The 17,340-nt window shown below is 44.1% G+C and overlaps 1 protein-coding gene across 1 annotated transcript in view; it reads left to right on the top strand.

Annotated features, from left to right (window-relative positions):
• AFF4 (ALF transcription elongation factor 4) overlaps positions 1–17,340 on the top strand; it is a 46,788-nt gene that overhangs the window by 19,301 nt on the left and 10,147 nt on the right. Inside the window, exons 4-14 of the mRNA XM_012575044.5 lie at positions 949–993; positions 1,868–1,954; positions 6,976–7,012; positions 8,503–8,551; positions 9,677–9,697; positions 10,240–10,294; positions 11,265–11,302; positions 11,656–11,818; positions 12,246–13,163; positions 15,240–15,328; positions 16,809–17,046. Of these exons, the coding sequence (XP_012430498.4) occupies positions 949–993; positions 1,868–1,954; positions 6,976–7,012; positions 8,503–8,551; positions 9,677–9,697; positions 10,240–10,294; positions 11,265–11,302; positions 11,656–11,818; positions 12,246–13,163; positions 15,240–15,328; positions 16,809–17,046 (1,740 nt within the window). The remainder of the gene's footprint in view (positions 1–948; positions 994–1,867; positions 1,955–6,975; positions 7,013–8,502; positions 8,552–9,676; positions 9,698–10,239; positions 10,295–11,264; positions 11,303–11,655; positions 11,819–12,245; positions 13,164–15,239; positions 15,329–16,808; positions 17,047–17,340) is intronic.

Here is a 17,340-nt window from a genome sequence, read left to right as displayed (position 1 = left end):
ATTTTGACAAGCTGGGTAAATACATTGTTGTTCCTGGGAGCTGAATTGACTTAGAGTTGTTGATGCAACCTGCCTGTATCAGATTTTCTTTTGAAGTGAGTAGTAATTACTAGATGTGATTGTTATACCTTCACACCAAATTGAACTGGGTGCAGAACTTTTATCAGTTGTGCTGGGTATAAAATACTGTTAACAACTTGGAGGAGTTTGGCAATTCCCAAATCATTAGGACACTGACTCCAGCTCACAAGGAGAGTGCCTTTCCTAGTAATAGTCTCGTTTCATCTCCTGTCTAACTGCTGGAATCATGATAGCCAGAGAAAAGCCCTTGTTCCTGGAATTGCAACAGATAGCAAAGTAAGATCCAGCACACAGGTAAGGAAATCAGGAATTACTTTATTTGTGAAGACTTGCCACATCAGTGCTGATGCAGTGAATCCTTAAGTAGCTTTGTTTCTTTCTGTTTGTGGCAGCCAGGGGTGCAGAGGATTCATAATTTGGTAATTATTGCTGTTTCTGGGATCGCTCTGTGATGAGTGTTTTACTTGGGAATGCAGTTTGTCATTCCTGTGCATTCACGGTCCTGCGCTTGAATTCAGATATTATCCTGGGGCTGCTACCAGGAAATGATTGAAAGCTGTGATTCTCTTTCCCCTCTCTACAAGTTTTTAATATCGCTGCCTGCCCATGATCACTTTAACTGTCAAGTGAAAAGTGAGAGATTATTATCACAGTTTTATGGATGTGATGTATTTGCTTTTCATAACTGTGACTCATGCCATAAAAACCTGGATCTATCTGATGTTAAAATTGATGAAAAGAGTTAGCAAGGGCTGTATGTGTCTATGTAGAGTCAATATGAGTCACAATAAGGATTGAAGTTTATTTTTAACTGTTTCTAGTCCCTGGAAAATTTGGGAGATGTTAATTTTGAGTTTTGATTTGTAGGCATCAGCCTCTGGTGAGGTGAGCTGCGTGGATGAAATCCTCAAAGTAAGTTTTTGGTGTTCTTGTTCCCAAATTTGTTGAAAATACAGCCATTCCCAAGGAGGGGGAAGGACTCTGCAGTGTTAGAATCTGTCCAACTGCAGGTCCAAGAATCTGTCCAAGCCCAGGAGGGCTCTCCAGCACAGGGGGACTGGGCCAAACTGGGAGCAGAGCTGGCCACTGGGTGTTGTGGTGTGCACATAATCTCCTGGAGATCCTCACTGCATTGCTCCTCCCTGATAACCAGAACTACATTTCTTCCACCAAATTACAGGTTTTAATCCTGATATTTTAGATTAAGTAGATGCTTTGCTGCCCCATGGCAGCACTTTCCCTCTCTCCTACCTGGGTTATTTTCCCAAGTCCTTTTGTGCCTCCTGTGATGCGCTGTCCTATATCTGCTCTCACAAAAGGATCATCAGGTCCCTCTGGAGCATTTCCATGGCTTATTATTTCCTGTGACCTTCAGTCCTCCGGGGCCTTGGGGATGCTCTGAGAGAACAGGAGGCACTTCCCAGCTGCAGGCATTTGATTTCCCCCTTTTCCTCAAACTCTACAGGCTTCCCTTTCCTAGGATTCTTCTTCCCACACATTCTGAAAGGATCAGACTCTGACTTGCACTGCAGTTTATCTTCAGGCCAGCCCGCTTTGATTGATTTATGCTTTGCTGGTTGTTATTATGTCATAGCTTCCTCTTCTCCTGGGTAGTAATTTATCATTCAGGTTTACATGCAAAATTTTTGTAGCACGTTTGGGAAATTAAGATTTGAATATAAAGCTTAGTGAAGGGTGAACAATGAACTGAAAATTGAGAGAATCCAGATTGCAAGATGAAATCTGATTTATTTTGTTAATAACTTCAGTTTTTGTTGTGTTTTAGGAGATGACCCACTCCTGGCCTCCTCCACTGACTGCCATCCACACCCCCTGCAAAACTGAACCCTCCAAATTCCCCTTTCCAACAAAGGTCAGTGCTGAATCCAACAGTGGATGATGTTGAAAAAGTAAGTCCAGTTAAAGATCAGGATTTTGGAAGTCCTGCATTCAGTTCTGTATAATCTGGGTTTGTTTCAGTGCTTTGGCTCTCTTTATTTTTCTTCACTTCATCTGTCAGCAGTGGCCTTAGGAAAAATGTCCTTGGTTTTCCTCTGCTTTGCACAGACAGTCTGCAAAGTACTCTATGATACAACTTACCTTTTTAATTTTTGTTGGATAAATTCAAACTTTCAAACTTTTGAAGCTTGGAAATTCCTTTGAGCCCTTTCCTTAACAGGGAAATGCTCTGCACCATTTTGTGTGGAACCAAGTGAGTTTCCCTCCATGTAGCAAAACAGAGGCTGAATGTTAAATGCTGAGAAATTTAAATTGACTTTTCTGCATAAACTGAATTTTCCTCTTAGTTTGAAGTCCAGTAATAGTTGTATGAGATTTTTTTTGCATTTTCAATTACAAAAAATTAAGACCTTTTAAGAATGACGCGTTTTGCTGAGGAAATCAGTTGTTCCAAAAGATCCTCTTCCCAACCTGATGTGTTCTTAAGAACTGCTGAAGGGTTTAAGCAGTTAATTCCAGAGAGAAATCCACCTCTGCTGCTGCTGAGAGCACAGGGCACGTGTCCAGGGGAGCTGCTGGAGCTGACACCTCTGAGGAAGGAATTCTGCTGCTGCCTCCCCTGAGGCTGGGGCTGGCAGCTCCAGGGTTCCAGGGCACACACAGGCACTGGGAATTGTCTGTCTGGAAGAGCAGCTCTGCAGGATCCTGGAAACCCAGGGGAGGCAGCTGTGGGTAAAACCCAGCATGGGGAGCTGACTCACCCAGGAATTCATGATCTGGTTCCTGGGTCTGCTGATTACCAGTAAAAGATTCAACTCAACAATGGGATTTTTCTCCATATTCAACATCTCTCTGGGATGAATTGGGGTACTCCACCCCTAACTTGGCAGAGATTCAGAGTGAAGGAATTGCCCTGTTTGTCTTTAAAAGTTACCTGTGTAATAATTCAGCCCATGCTCTCTCTGACCAGCTGCTGTTCTAGACACCACTTAATTGCTCTTAATTTCCTGTTTGATCCAAATTGCTCCCCAAAACAGAATATCTGGAGGAATAATTTTGAGAAGACTTTCTCACTGAGGTGTCTACTGTCATCTCTCTAATCCCATCCTTTTGTGTGAATGCTTTGACATGACCTTCCTTCAGCCAAAGGTTCCAGTCCCTGCTGGAAGGACACATCCACAAACCTCCCCCAGGCTGGTCCAAGTTCAGGTTCTCATCCTGGCTGGACATCCCAGAGCTATGAGAGTCCTGTCTCCACCTCTCTGTGACCTGTCCCTGGCTCACTGCATTTTGCTTCTCTTCAATATTAAAAAAAAAAAAAAAAAAAAAAAACCAAACAAAAAACCAAAAACACAAAAAAACCCAGAATTTACCATTCAGTTCTCAGCTTTACTTTGGAAGGAATACCTAGAAATAAATCCTGTTTTCTGTTTTCCTAGCATTAGATCAATATTAATCTTGCAAATATTACTTTTAGTTAGGGTTTGTGTGCTATGTAAAACTGTCAGCCTGGAAATAATTCATACCTTTTCTTATAAGGAAAGAAATTCCACACCTTTCCTCATCAACAAAGGTCCTTATTCCTCTGCTTTGAATGCTCATTCCTGAACCTTTGGGGAGATATTTTCCCTTTGCATTTTGGGCACCCCTGGCTGTGGGGCTGCTTGGTTTTAGTTTCCCTGGCATTTGACTGAGTTGGGGGAGAGGAAGGTGTGCAGAAATCCATGTGGCTCTGACACAGAGGCCACATCACTCTGCACAGCTCTGGCAGTGTCTGAACAAAAAGGAGGCTTGTGGGGCTTTTTGAACCTCTCAACCTGGATTGTGTCTCTTCACCCAGTTTGCAAAAAATTCCATTTATGGCTGCTCTGAGTCTTTTTGACTTTTTGCCAGCTTTTTTGTTTTGTGGCTGCACATCTTAGCCATGGAACTCTGTCAAATTCTCTCTCTGCATCCAAAGCCTATAATTTCCTCTGCCTTCTCCCCTCTTGTCATTCTTGGCAGCAGCAGCTCTGCAGAATTCCAGGGAGTTAGTGAGCCATGGGCCTGTGCAGTCTGGGCCCAGAGCAGAATCCACCAAGTAAAACACAACAGTGGTTTGCTTTAATCAAGCAGTTCTGTTGGAGGAAAGCTCCTTCTCTGTAAAACTGTGCTCCATTTATTGCTGAAGTGTTTCACAGCATTGCCCCTGTGGGCACAGCTTGGTGTGTTCTTCCTGCTCACATAAAGTGAAGCTGCCCTTGGTAGACCACTTGATTTTATTTGTCAGACTCTTGGGATGGGATCACTTTCCCTGTGTGTAGGGAGTGAGTAACTCCAAGGAACCCAACCTCCTGACTGAGGCCTCTCTGACTGCTATAAATATATCTAATAGTTCCCAGGAAGTCTTTGGATCAGAAGAGAAAACTCCATGAAAATAGGTCAGGGAAAGTTTTATGGATGCTATGGAAAAATGCAGATTGCTGTGTCTTGATAAAAAATGTTATGCTGTGACCTAACACTCTATAATTTTGTCCATGGGCTCACAGTCAGACACTCCAGAAATGCTGGCAGTGTTTATAAAATGCATTGAGCAGCCCAGCTGCTCTGGGGGAGGAAGGCTTGGATTCCAGGGGTCTTGCTGTGCCTGTACCTCTGCAGAGCTGGGGCCAGCAGGAGCCCTCCTGCCATCCCTGCCCTGCTGGGACACACAGATTTCCTCCTGGGAAGCAGTAAGGAGATCTGACCTGAGCTTTCAGTGTCCCCTGGGAATGGCCCCGTTCCCCTCAGCCAGGGCTGTGGGATGGGAACCCAGCCCTGCTGCCTCTGTCCAGCTGCAGAATTCCTCTCCCCAGGTGTTTCTGTCAGAGTTTTTGTTTCCTGCTCCAGTGTGTTCCCTGTGTAACCTCAGTCCATTAAACTTTGCTTTAAAGGGTTTCTTTCCTTTCAGTTGGTTGCAATTTCTTTCTCAAGCAGAAGCTGCTTTCTCTTTAGAAGCTGCTGCTCTCAATAACCTGGGAGTTGAAAGTAGAGATTTTTTTTTTTTTTTAGTGTCTGAGTTTCTTAAAGAAATATGTATCCAGCAGATGGCAAGGGAGTTGGAAAAAGTTGCACATTGAACCATAACACCTCATTAAAGTGCACTTAGCTGAGAGCCAGTGCTGTGCCTCTGAAATAGGAAGTTGACTCAAGTGAGGAATTAGGCAGGTGTGTTCTGCAGAGTTCCCAATCCATGTGCTGCTGGAAGCGGTGCCAGTTCCCCATCCCGTGCTCCCCCAGTGCTGTGGCTTTGGAAATGTAGAGTTTGAGGTCTTTATTTCTTTTTTTCACTCAGTTTGTTGGCTTGGCTGAGCTGCCAGTGGCAAAAGGTAACCAGGGATTCCCACCTGCCTCCTCCTACCTGTGAAATTTTAAGAAATTTATTAATTTTGAAGGGAGTGTAGCTGTTCACAAGGCTCCTCTCCAGTTTTGCTCTGCTCTTGAATTCTTTCTCAATTTTTTATTATTGTCTTTATTGTCCCTTCCTTTCAGTTAGTAAAGATTAGTAGTATTTGAAACACCTCCCAATGAAAGCTCCTTATGAAGTTTTCCATCCACAAAATTCTTGTTCAATGCATTGTTCCATTTTTGAAATACAAAGCTGAAGGAAAATGAAAACACCTCAAGGGTGCTTTGCTGTATAAAGCTTTTGTGTGTTTAAAAACTTCATTCTGTAAATTGCCTCTGTAACCACTGCCTGGCACTGGTTGGTGTGAGGGAAAACCAGGTCACAGGTGGACCAGGAAAAATGGAATTCATTGTTGAATGGTATTTCTGGTTTGCCATTGCCAGAGCATGTAAGTAAAATGTGTGTATACAACTAGAAATTGCAAATATTGGACTCAGTTTATTTTTCTGGGGCTGTCAGTTGTCCTCATTTTGAAATGAGGTCAGGAAGGTCCTGTTTTAAAAAGGCACTCGAGCCTGGAAGGGAGTTTGCAGTGGCTCAGTAGCCTCTGTGTGTTTGTTAAAACAATGGTTTAGGATTTCAAAAACATTCATAATCTGCTGTATCTTGGGAGTCAGAATTGGAGTTTCTGAAATGGGAATACTGAGGATGATAGAAGTGCTAAAATCTGCAAGGTTTCCTCTTTCCTGGCTGGTTTTACAGGATATTGGGGAGGAATTGTTCCCTGTGAGGGTGGGCAGGCCCTGGCACAGGTGCCCAGAGCAGCTGTGGCTGCCCCTGGATCCCTGGCACTGCCCAGGTCAGGTTGGGCTGGGCTTGGAGCACCTGGGACAGGGGAAGGTGTCCCTGTCATGGCAGGGGTGGCACTGGGTGAGCTTTGGGATCCCTTCCAGCCCAGCCCATCCTGTGAATCTAAAATCCCATTTTACTGGCTTTTCTGCCAGAGCTGGCTGTTGCAGGCTGGAATTCTGTGCTGCCCACCCAGGCTGGGCTTGCCAGGGACCCACGTGGAGCCTTTGGGGCAGAGTGTGCAGAGCTGGTCCCATTTGAAAGCTCACCTTGTCCCTAAGGCTCCTGCATGGCTGAGGAATATTTTTTGTTGAGAGATTTTCCCTGTTCCAATTGCTGTGTGTGCTTGAAGAACTTCAAACAGCAGCAAAGTTTGTGTGTGTATCAGGAGCATAAACAAACATCCTGAACAGTTCATTTCCATCCTAAACACAGAGGAGGAGGGGATTTAGGGAAGTCACACAGGGATTTGGGAGTTTCAGCCCTGATGTGCCTTTGGGAACAGCAGGAAGTGGGTGAGGAAGAGGAGTGTGAAGGTCTCACCTGGGAGAGACCTAGGGAAAGAATCCCCTTTTTTTTGCCTGTTGTTGTTTTCTCACCTTTTCCAGAGACTTAAGAGTCATCCATTAGGTAGAAAGAATATTCCTTCCAGCCTGGTTTTTAGTATCTTAAATTCCCACTGCAAAAAAAAACCCACTTGTGATGTTTTATTCCCCCAGGAGTCTCAGCAGTCCAGTTTTGGCACTGGAGAACAGAGTGAGTACATGAAACTTCCTGGAATGTGTTGAATGTTTTTGTTGTCTTTCGGTGTTCTCAGCATCTCCCAAGATGTCAGAGTTTTAGGAAATGAGGTTTTCCAGACTGCTCGCAGGATGGAGCCTGACTTCAGATTTTCTCTGCTTTCTCAACTTTTAAGCTGTTAAACAGTTGCTTGATTTTCTTCTGCTTTTCTTGTTCAGATCTTGGAGGTTATCACTGAGTGGAAGGGTGGTGTGTTTGAGGGAAAAGATCTATTTTAATTGATCCAGTTCTTTACAAAATGCCTCTATGGTTGATTGATTTGAAAATAACTGAGTACTAAACCAAAATACCTTAAAAAACCCAACCCCCTGCTTAGGGACATATTAGAAACCAGAAGAGTGCTTTTGATTTTATTTCAGTATTTCAGTAGAAAAAGCACACAGCAGCTTCACTGTTGTTTGTTTTTTTTTTTTTTTTACTTTGACATTTTAAAGTCAAGAGAGAGGACTGGTCAAGAACTTAAATCGCATGATATTATCCTTGAGTTTCTTGCACTTTTAGACTTCAGAAAAAAGTAACTTTTATTTCTTTGTCATTATTTTGAGTATTGCTTAAAAGAACATAAAACTCAGGTAAATACCAGGTAAAATTGAATTAAATTTGTGCTGTTACCTTCCAAAAGTCCTTCCAGTCCCTCTTGAAGTGATTAAACAGCTTAAATGGTAAAAGAAGAATGGTTTATTCTTAGATATTCACAAGCAGCTTAATCTGAACATCTGATACAGTGGGGAATTAAGGAAACAAATTCAAGCTTAATTCCATAATGCTAAACCCTAGGCTCACGTTATAGGGGCAGCTGATCTTTAGGTGTGGAAAAGAAGAGCCAAGGTTAATTAAACACAGAGCCAGTTTCCTGTGCCTGTTTGGGTTTTCTGGAGAGCTTTTAACAGCCTCTGCTCTTGTGTTTGTTGGGCTGCACCCAGTTATTTACCAGAATGAAAGAAAAGGGAAGGGAAGAAACCCCAAACTGAGAAACAGATTTTGTCAGGGTGTGTTTCTGCTGTCAGAGTTAGTGTGTGAGTTGGATTTTGGGGTGTGGAGGTTCTCATCCATCAGAGGCTGTGTGGGGATGCTGGAGCAGTCAGAGCTCAGCAGGTGGATCTATGTTCCATGTCCTGCATGTGTAAGGCAAGAATTTCATCTTGCTAGGAGCAGAACAGTTTTCCACACCATCAATGAAAAATTAAGTGTGTATTGGTTTACACAGCAATGATTTAGTTGATTTTCTCTATTTTCTTGGTTAAATGATTTGCTGTGTTTAGTGTTTTGTCTCTGCATTGCTCCCTCCCTCAGCCTGGGGGAGGTGGTACCTGGTGTCCCCTGGGTGCTGCTCCCTCCTGTCCCCTCACATGGCCTTGCTTTATCCATCCTTGTGGCAGCTTTGGGGGCACTTCTTCTGCTGTGCCTGAGTTTTCAGCTGTGCTTTTCTTCTTTTCTTCTCCTAGAACGATACAATCCCTCCTCCAAAACATCCAATGGTCATCAATCCAAATCGTAAGTGGCTGCTGAGAAAACATTTCACAAACAAAAGTTGTGTTTTAAGAGATGTAGGAAAAGGTGTTTAGTAGAATGTGAGTGACACTCCAGCATCCATCTCCTTGGCTGGCAGGAAAAGGTTTTTTGGGACAATAAACCAAATATTGCTCACTGGAGTGAGTAAAAAATACCCTGAGCTGCCTTTCTGCTCCTTTGCTTTCCTGTCAGCTGCCAGGAGAGGAGCAGGAGTTTGGAATTGGCTTGTCAATCAGAAAGGATGTGACCTACCAGGCCTTGCAGAGCTGGCAGCTGGAGGTTGCACAAATTCAGGATGAGCGAAGGTTTTTTATTGGAGGAGACAGAAAACTGGGTCTGGGATCTTGTGAGGTTTGTTCTGCTTTCTCTTTAAGTCCCTGACAAACATTTTGCAGATCCAGCAACACAGAAAAACACAGAGGCAACTGGAATGTTCTACATGGCTGTAATCCACCTTCCTCAGACTTAAAAATCAATGATATGCAGTTTAAAGATGGTTTCCAAATAAATGTGCCCATAAAAATAAATATTTACCAGCTGATAGTGTGTTGATGAAAGCTGGATCTGAAAGCTGACTGGGTTAGTAACATTCCTCAGTTAACTTTTGTTGGGATGCACTCACAGGATGCAGCCTGGTGCTTCTGCCACAGAATTGGTAAGATGAAAAAGCACCTGACCTGTGAGAAAGAAATAAAACAAAAGAAACCCCCTTCAATTCATACCAAGCTGGAGTCAGTGTCCCAAAATCAGGCAGTTCAGAGAGGTGCTGAGAGGGAGCTGTGCCATTGCCAAAGCTGGGAATGAGAGAACCCCTGAGAGAAGAGGCAGCATTGGACACCTGCTGAGCTGGGATGCAGGAGAAGGAAGTTTAAATGATGTTTACTGTGACAAAGCAACTTCAAATATATATTTTTAAGTGATTATGATCTGGTAAAGAAAACCCTTAAAAAGGAGATAAATGCATCATTTGTAAAATGATAGCAATGGCCAGGAGTTCAGGAGTGAGCTCCTCGAGGTTGATGTTCCTGTTCAGATCATCAGCAGAGCAGCTCATGGGAAACTCAGGAAGAGTCAGACTTTTAATTCTTTCTTATTTTCCCTCCACAGATGTGAATCGAACCAGACAGAGTAAGATGTTTTCTTTTTATAATCAAATGTTTCCAGTAATCACAAAGGCCCTGCTGTGTGTTTTCATTGTGCTCATGTATTCTCAGTATGTGAAACTGTGTGTGTGTGTGACTACCAGCAGTAATTATGGCTTTGGATAACAGTAATTAATGATGGCTTAGGACAGTTGCACTGCTGCCACGAGACAGGAAGCAGCCACTGGGGCTGGCTTTTTTTCCTCCATTTCAAACACAATTCTTGGCCATTGTGTGTAAGGAGTTGAACGTAACACAAGTTACCTCCTCCCACACCAGTAAATTGTGTCAGATTTCCTTTCTAAATTTAACAGAATGGACTCAGGAGCCAAAATACCTGAATCCTCATTCTTTGAAGAATGACTCAACTCCCCATTCTTAACCATGAAATGTGTGAGTGCTGTCTAGTGGCTCTCACCCACGCAGCCCCTGCAGGATAAACAGTGCCATGGTGAGATCTAGCAGAATGCTTTGGAAGTAATTAAAGTACTTGGAAAAACTTGTCTCACTTTCTCCCTTTTCCCTTAGTATGTTGAAAGATGACTTAAAACTTAGCAGTAGTGAAGACAGCGATGGAGAGCAGGTATGTTCCTTAGATCAGTTCCCAAAAAACACTGCACTCATCCATGGGGCAGCCCTGGGCAGGGAGCATGGCCCAGCAGCAAACTGGGCAGCTTAGCAGGAGAGCTGTGAAGCTGAAATCTCATGGAATGTTTTTAGACAAACCTCAGGCATTCCTAAATGTAATCTTGGAGAAAATTTTGTGCAAGCAAAATGAAATGTTGTGTTTTGTGGAAACAGTTTGCTTTTATCTAGAAATTTTTATTAACTGATTTCACATGGGCCCTCTCTGAACATCAAATGACAGTAGTGTATTTTAAAACTGGTATAATGGCTCCTTAATTAAAGATAAACCCCTTTGTGTTCTGCCATCCCAGCTACAGAGCTCATGGTGTGAACATCTGTGTGCATTGGTGCCCTGGGATATTTGGGGTGACTGGGAGTCCCTGGGAGTACAGCTGCACATTCACATTTATCAAAAAAGTCTCTTTTTCACTCTTCTCAGGATTAACTTTGTGCAGCTTCTGCCAGACTGGCACGTAACATGCTACATAAAAATAAAACATGTGTCTGTGCTGCCCAGTAACCCCCACTGCTCTGGGGTTTCTTCTGTTCCTGTTACCAGTTCTGGTACTTGATTTTCTTCAAGTGGAAAACTTGGAGTTGGTGACTTTGCTTACCCTGAGCATCTCAGGAAAATCATTGTGAAATGCTGAATCATCTGATTCAAAAAGGTGGAAACAGGATATTAATTAGTGGTAGAAATGGGAACTCTCACAAATGGAGTCAGAATACAGAGATTTGTGCTGAAAATTTGGAGCAAATAACGCTGCTTCTCTTCCTGTATAAGGAAAATGCAGATAAATTTAAACTACTGCAAATAATGATTTTTTTAAAAATTAAAGGCTCTAAACCAATGTTGTGCAACTTAATTGTATATGCCAGCCTAAAATTGCTTCTAGAAGCTTCATGCTCTTTTTTTTTAATTGCAGGACTGTGATAAGACCGTGCCAAGGAGCACACCTGGAAGGTAGGAATTCCTGGGGGATTGCAGCACGGTGGGGAAGTTCAGCCCTGTCAGCACTCCTGGCTTGGTCTCCTTGCCAAATTCATCTTGGCCTTGTACTAAAGCAAAAGTGATGAGAATTTAATCAGTGATTAAATAGTAATAAATATAATATTAAGTATTGCAAATGAGACTGACCACTTTGGGAAGGGACAACACCCAAAGGCTGTTTGTTTCCAGGCTGATCTGTGTTCACCTAGGCTGAATTTTCTCCTGAATGTTGATTCAAATGTTACAGTTTGTTACTCCTAATGAAAGGATTTGAAGGATGTACCTGTGCCTCGGGTAATGCTTGCTTTCCCTGCTTTCTGTTGCAGTAATTCTGAGCCTTCCCAGCACAACAGTGAAGGAGCAGACAACTCCAGGGATGACTCGAGCAGCCACAGCGGCTCCGAGAGCAGCTCCGGCTCCGACTCGGAGAGCGAGAGCAGCTCCAGTGACAGCGAGGCCAACGAGCCATCCCAGAGTGCATCCCCCGAGGTAGGGCAGCCAGCCCTGCCACTTAACAGCACAAAAGTGCAATAAATTCTCACTGTTAAAGACAAAGCACTGACCAGCATGGGCTCGCTGTCAGTCTGGGCTGTTCTGCTGCAGTTCCTGTGGTGCATGTGGCAGTTCTCTAGAAGCCCCTCCTAAAATGTTTGATTTTAGGTGTTTTTTACCACCAGTTGTCGGAGAGCAGAGTTAGATATGGTATCAGAACCCTAAAAAACCATGGCATCAAATACTGCCTGTTGGTAGCAAACAAAGGGAAAAATTGTGTTATTTGGGCCTGTATTTCATTTATTTATCCCAGGTTTTGGGTGTACCTTGTGCTTTGGTGTGCAGCATCATACAGCTGCCATGTGGAAAAGATGGAAGAAGAAGGAAATATTTTATCTAACTCTGTTTTTTATTTTGTTTTTAGCCAGAGCCACCACCCACAAACAAGTGGCAGCTGGATAACTGGTTGAACAAAGTCAATTCCCATAAAGTGTCACCAGCTTCTTCCGTGGACAGCAATATCCCTTCTTCCCAAGGCTACAAGAAAGAGGGACGAGATCAGGGTACAGGGAGTGGGTACGCTGATCAAGGTGGATCCAAGGATTCCATCTCTTCTACACCAGGGAGAGATTCCAAACCCACCCAGAAGGGCTCGGAGAGCAGTCGTGGGAGGCAGAAATCACCTGCCCAGAGCGACAGCTCGACTCAAAGGAGGACTGTAGGGAAAAAACAGCCCAAGAAAGCAGAAAAGACATCTGTGGAAGAGCCCAGAGGAGGTCTTAAAATAGAAAGTGAAACCCCAGTAGACATGGCAACAAATATCCCTTCAAATAGGCACAAGGCAGCCACCAAAGGCTCCAGGAAACCCAATATAAAAAAGGAGCCCAAGTCTTCCCCTCGACCTACAACAGAGAAAAAGAAATACAAGGCTTCAAGCAAATCTGCCCAGAAATCCAGGGAATTCATCGAAACAGATACCTCATCCTCTGATTCAGATGAAAATGAGAGTCTGCCTCCTTCCTCACAAACACCCAAATACTCTGAGAGCAATAGGACTCCTGTTAAATCTTCCATGGAGGAGGATGACAGCTTTTTTCGGCAAAGAATGTTCTCTCCTATGGAAGAGAAAGAGCTTCTGTCCCCACTGAGTGATCCTGATGAAAGGTACCCACTCATTGTGAAGATTGACCTGAGCCTCTTATCCAGGATACCAGGGAAGCCTTACAAGGACGCCGAGGGAGCCAAGGCGGAGAAGAAGAGCGCTTCGGAGAAACACGCCCGCGAGGCCCAGAAACAGCCCTCAGACAAGAGCTCCACCAAAGGCAAGAGGAAACACAAACAGGTCAGCACTCTGGGGAGATCTCCCTCTTCTCCCAGCCCAGAATGCAGGTGGCACCTCAGGGCAGGGATGAGCTGTGCAGGGGTGGCTTTGCTGCCCTGTGTAGAGACCCTGGATCATCCCTGTGCTCCTACAGGAGACTGTTGGGGTTTTCTTGCAGAGACTGTTGGGATTTTTTTGCAGAGCCACCTGTAGGAGTGGCAACCCTGTAGCCAGAGCTCAGGGAGGTCACAGATCTGTGCCTCTGAGCTCTGCCCTCTCCTGACTCCCTGGAACAGCCCCTGGTGCTCTGCAGGTCAGCTCAGACAGCTGATCCAATGGGAAATCCACCTGGGGAAAAAAAACCCCAAAAGTCAGTTTTCAGCTGGATCAGCTCCCTGAGCCATGGAATTGCCCATTGCCAGGAGAAAGGATGGGGCAGGACTGGGCCTGGGGCATGGCAGCAGCAGCAAACATCTCAGATGCTGCTTTACTGGGAGCAGGGTCATCTCTCTGTTATAATACTGCATGTTTTCCAAAAATATTTCATCTTTTCAGTAGAAGCAAGAAGCAGGAATGGCTGGGAGACAGTAAAATGACAAGAGTCAGATCTGAACAGAAGGGATACTCTTGGAGGGGGGAATGTGAGAAGTCAATGCTGGTGTAATTTTAAACTGCTTGCTGGAAGCTCAGCACAGGGACCCTGTATAAAGGGCAAAGCTGGGGCTGTCAGCTGGGCTCAGTGATCCAGGGAGTCTGGTTTCCAAGAGTGTAGGGCTATGAGGCCCTGGGGCAGGGATTCAAAATCCCTGTGCTGCTCTGGCTGTCCCTCTGAAAATCCCATTTTACCATGTCAAAGGGATCTGACAGGGGCTGCAGTCCCAGGATTGTGGGAGATCATTCCCAGAGGAGAATGGATCGTTCCAGTTCCACCAGTTTCCTACTGAGCAACCAAAGTAAACTTGATCACTGGCTGATGTCAGTGTTGTGCAGGAGCCCTGACATGTAACTGCAAAAAGATTTGTCCTGTACTGTTCCTAACTGAGATTGCTGTTTTCTCTGGCTGAGGAAATGAAGTGAATAAAAGGGAATAACTCTGCCAGTACAGTGAGCAATTACTTTTGCAGGTGTTGCTGTATAATTCCTGATGTTCCTGGGAATGCATTCACATGTTCCAGTGGGTCTTCATTCCCTGATTTGTCTCTCTTTGGCCAGTTTTGCCTTTAAGCACACATTTGAAATTACAGTTTTAAAGATCTGTGCTCTCACATGCCAACCACAAAGCTTTGGTGAGACCAGTTAAATTCAGGCTTTATTCCAGGAAACAGTGGTGGCTAAATGTTGTGAAGCCTCAGGTCCCTCTGATGCTTCCTGAGAGGATGGAAACCTGGGTGAGGCAAGGACAGAACCCCTTTCCCCACCCTGCAGTTTTAAGTTTGTGCTCCAAACCCAAGTGCTACCACTTGATTTTCTACATTTCCTGAGTTTCCTTGATCCCAGTTCTCGGGTTGCAGCTTCAGTAACAAAACCAGAACCTTTGGGGTTTCAATCTGGGTTTGTTACCAGATGATTTATTCTGTGAGGCCCCATTTTCCCTCTTATTCACTGGATTGATCTCTCCAGTGCTCAGTGAAGACATCTTAGAAATTTACCTTCAAGACCCTGTGACCTGAGGATTAAAGTAGTATCAATACCTAGTCTTCAGCATCTCTGAGCTGACTTTAATAGACTGATGATTAGATTTTTACCCTTTCCTGGCATCCATCAGACACCTCTTTAGACCCCACAACATCAAATCTGTCTCCTGATCTTGCCAAAGCCTTTGGCAGATTTTCCTGAGATTTCATGGCTGTAATTGATCTGTGCTGAAATGAACAACTTGGCTGTTGCTGCTTTTATCAGGTTGTAATTTAGCAGCCAGACTGGGATTTTCATTTTGCTGCAGTACCAGGGTCTGGTAAGGATTTGTAAGGATGGTTTTGGGGTCTGTAGTGACTGTGAAACACCTGCTGAACGATGGCTCTCAGTGTGAAAAATCCACTCTCAGTGATGTGTAAATGTGGATCTTTGCTGGATATTTTTCTCATTTGCTTTGCTCAGAACGAGGATGAAAACAGAGCCAGTGAAAGCAAGAAAACGAAACTGGAAGAAAAAGCTCCCTCAGGACACAAGAATTCCAGCAGCAGGGAGTGAGTATCTCTGCTCTCTCTGCACTGAGGTCTGGGTGGCTCTGGAGAAAATAGTGCTCATCTTCTCCTTTCTCCTCTCTCCCACCCCAAGATTTCCTCAAAAAATTGGTAACATATTTTTCTTACCCTTCCAACAAATTTACTTCAGAGCTTCTACAAGCAATTGGTGGAAATGAATTTCCATCCCCAAAAACTCTGGCCAAGGACAATTGTGTTCCTTAACAAAATGAGGTGACCCCTCCTGTGAAGGGAAATTTCCTTCCTGGTTTTCTCTGATACACAGTGAGGCTTCAGTTTGGTCTAGAAATCAAACTCTGGGCTTTTAAATTAACCCCTTCTGGTAATTCCCTGTTTAGTAAGTTTTAAACTGGGAATAAACACCTGAACTGGCTTTCTTTGGGAAGCTGATGGCATTGAGCTTTGGATCCATGGACTTACCTCCATTTTCCTTGATTTGTTAGTGCAAGAAAAATGTGATACCAAAGCAAAGTAGTACAGAATGCACAGACCAGTCCCATTGTTTAATATGTTTTTTCTGGATTCCCCATGCTTTTTGCAATACCTGTTATGCCTTTATTTGATTGATTCCTTGGTCAGTGTTAACCCACAGGAGAGATACAGTTTTTTCCACTGCATTTTGAAAGTTCTGTTTCAGTTCAAGCAACAAAAACTGGTATAATTGTATTGTGGAAAATATTCCTGTCCAGTGAGTAATTGCCAAATTACAAAGGTGTGAGAAGCTGCAGCAGTTTGGATGCTACAACTTGAGTTTGCCCCTTCTGAATTAAACAGTGTCTTACTGTTTGATAGGAAACAGCTGTAGAATGAATGGATAGTTTGATTTTTTACCTGATATTTGATTTTTTCTGTTGTTTGCTTGATTGCCAGTGCAGTTCTCCAAAGACCATTTAATTAAATTAAATATGATTTCTCTAGAAATAATGTATAAAAATAATAATGGTGGGAGGGCAGGAATAGCCAACAGCATCCCTCAGCAGCCAAGTGAGAGTGTCCTGAAAGGCTGTGCTGGGGAAGTTTCCCCTTGCCTGGGTTCCAGAGCTTTATCTGGAGCATCTTTCCCTGCAGCTGTTGGCTGCCTGGTGTGCACAGACAGCCTGGCGCTGGCATTGGCTCCCACTGCTGAAATTGGGAGGGATTGGGGTGGTTTTTGTACAGAACTGGTGCAGGGGTGTGGTTTTATGGTTAGAACTTGTCTGGGTTTGCCTGTGCTTTCAGGTCAGAACAAATAAAATGGTGAAAACAAGTTCAATCTGGCTTTGGAGAAACCTACTCACTGAGAGGATTATTCTGCTTTTCTCCAAAGCTGGGTCTGACAGTAAAAATCCTGGGGGGGGGAAAGGTGTTTAGTTAGAGATTTAAAAATCAGAGTTGTTTTTTTGGAGTTGTTTTTGTTTGTTTTGATTTTGGTTTTGTTTGTTAAGGAAGAAACCCAAACCCTGAATTTGTTCCTCTTTTCCAGGTCTTCAAAGCCAAGTGCTGTTAAAGAGAAGGATTTGCTGCCCTCCCCTGCTGCCCCAGCCCTGCAGAAGGATTCCAAGCAGGAACACAGCTCCAGGAAGAGAACAGTCAGTCAGTCCTCATCCCTAAAATCCAGCAGCAACCCAGGCAAGGAGAGCAGCAGTGGCAGCAAGAGCAGCTCCTCCTCCAAGCAGAAGAAGACAGAGGGGAAGGGCTCCAGCAGTGCCAAGGAAGCCAAGGTAAAGGGCTGGTTCTGTCCCTGCCTCTTGTACTTTTTTATAGTTTGATCTAAACAACCATTTCCAGCTCAGTTTAAAACATCAATTTGTTTGGGATGTGCATTGTTTCCTGTCATAAAGCTCAAGTGCCTTGGAAAGCCACAAATGAGAGGACACCTTGGAGAGATCATGGAACACAAATGCTTATCCTGCCAGATCCCTGTGTTAGTGGAGGACTGGGTTTAGTCACCCCTGGTGGCTGGTGCTGCCTGTTCATTGTTCAAGTGGTCAATAAGAACATCACTAGAAAGCTGA

Source organism: Taeniopygia guttata, chromosome 13 (genome assembly GCF_048771995.1).
Source record: "Taeniopygia guttata chromosome 13, bTaeGut7.mat, whole genome shotgun sequence".
NCBI classification, from domain to species: Eukaryota; Metazoa; Chordata; class Aves; order Passeriformes; family Estrildidae; genus Taeniopygia; species Taeniopygia guttata.
This window is presented reverse-complemented; position numbering and strand designations above follow the sequence as displayed.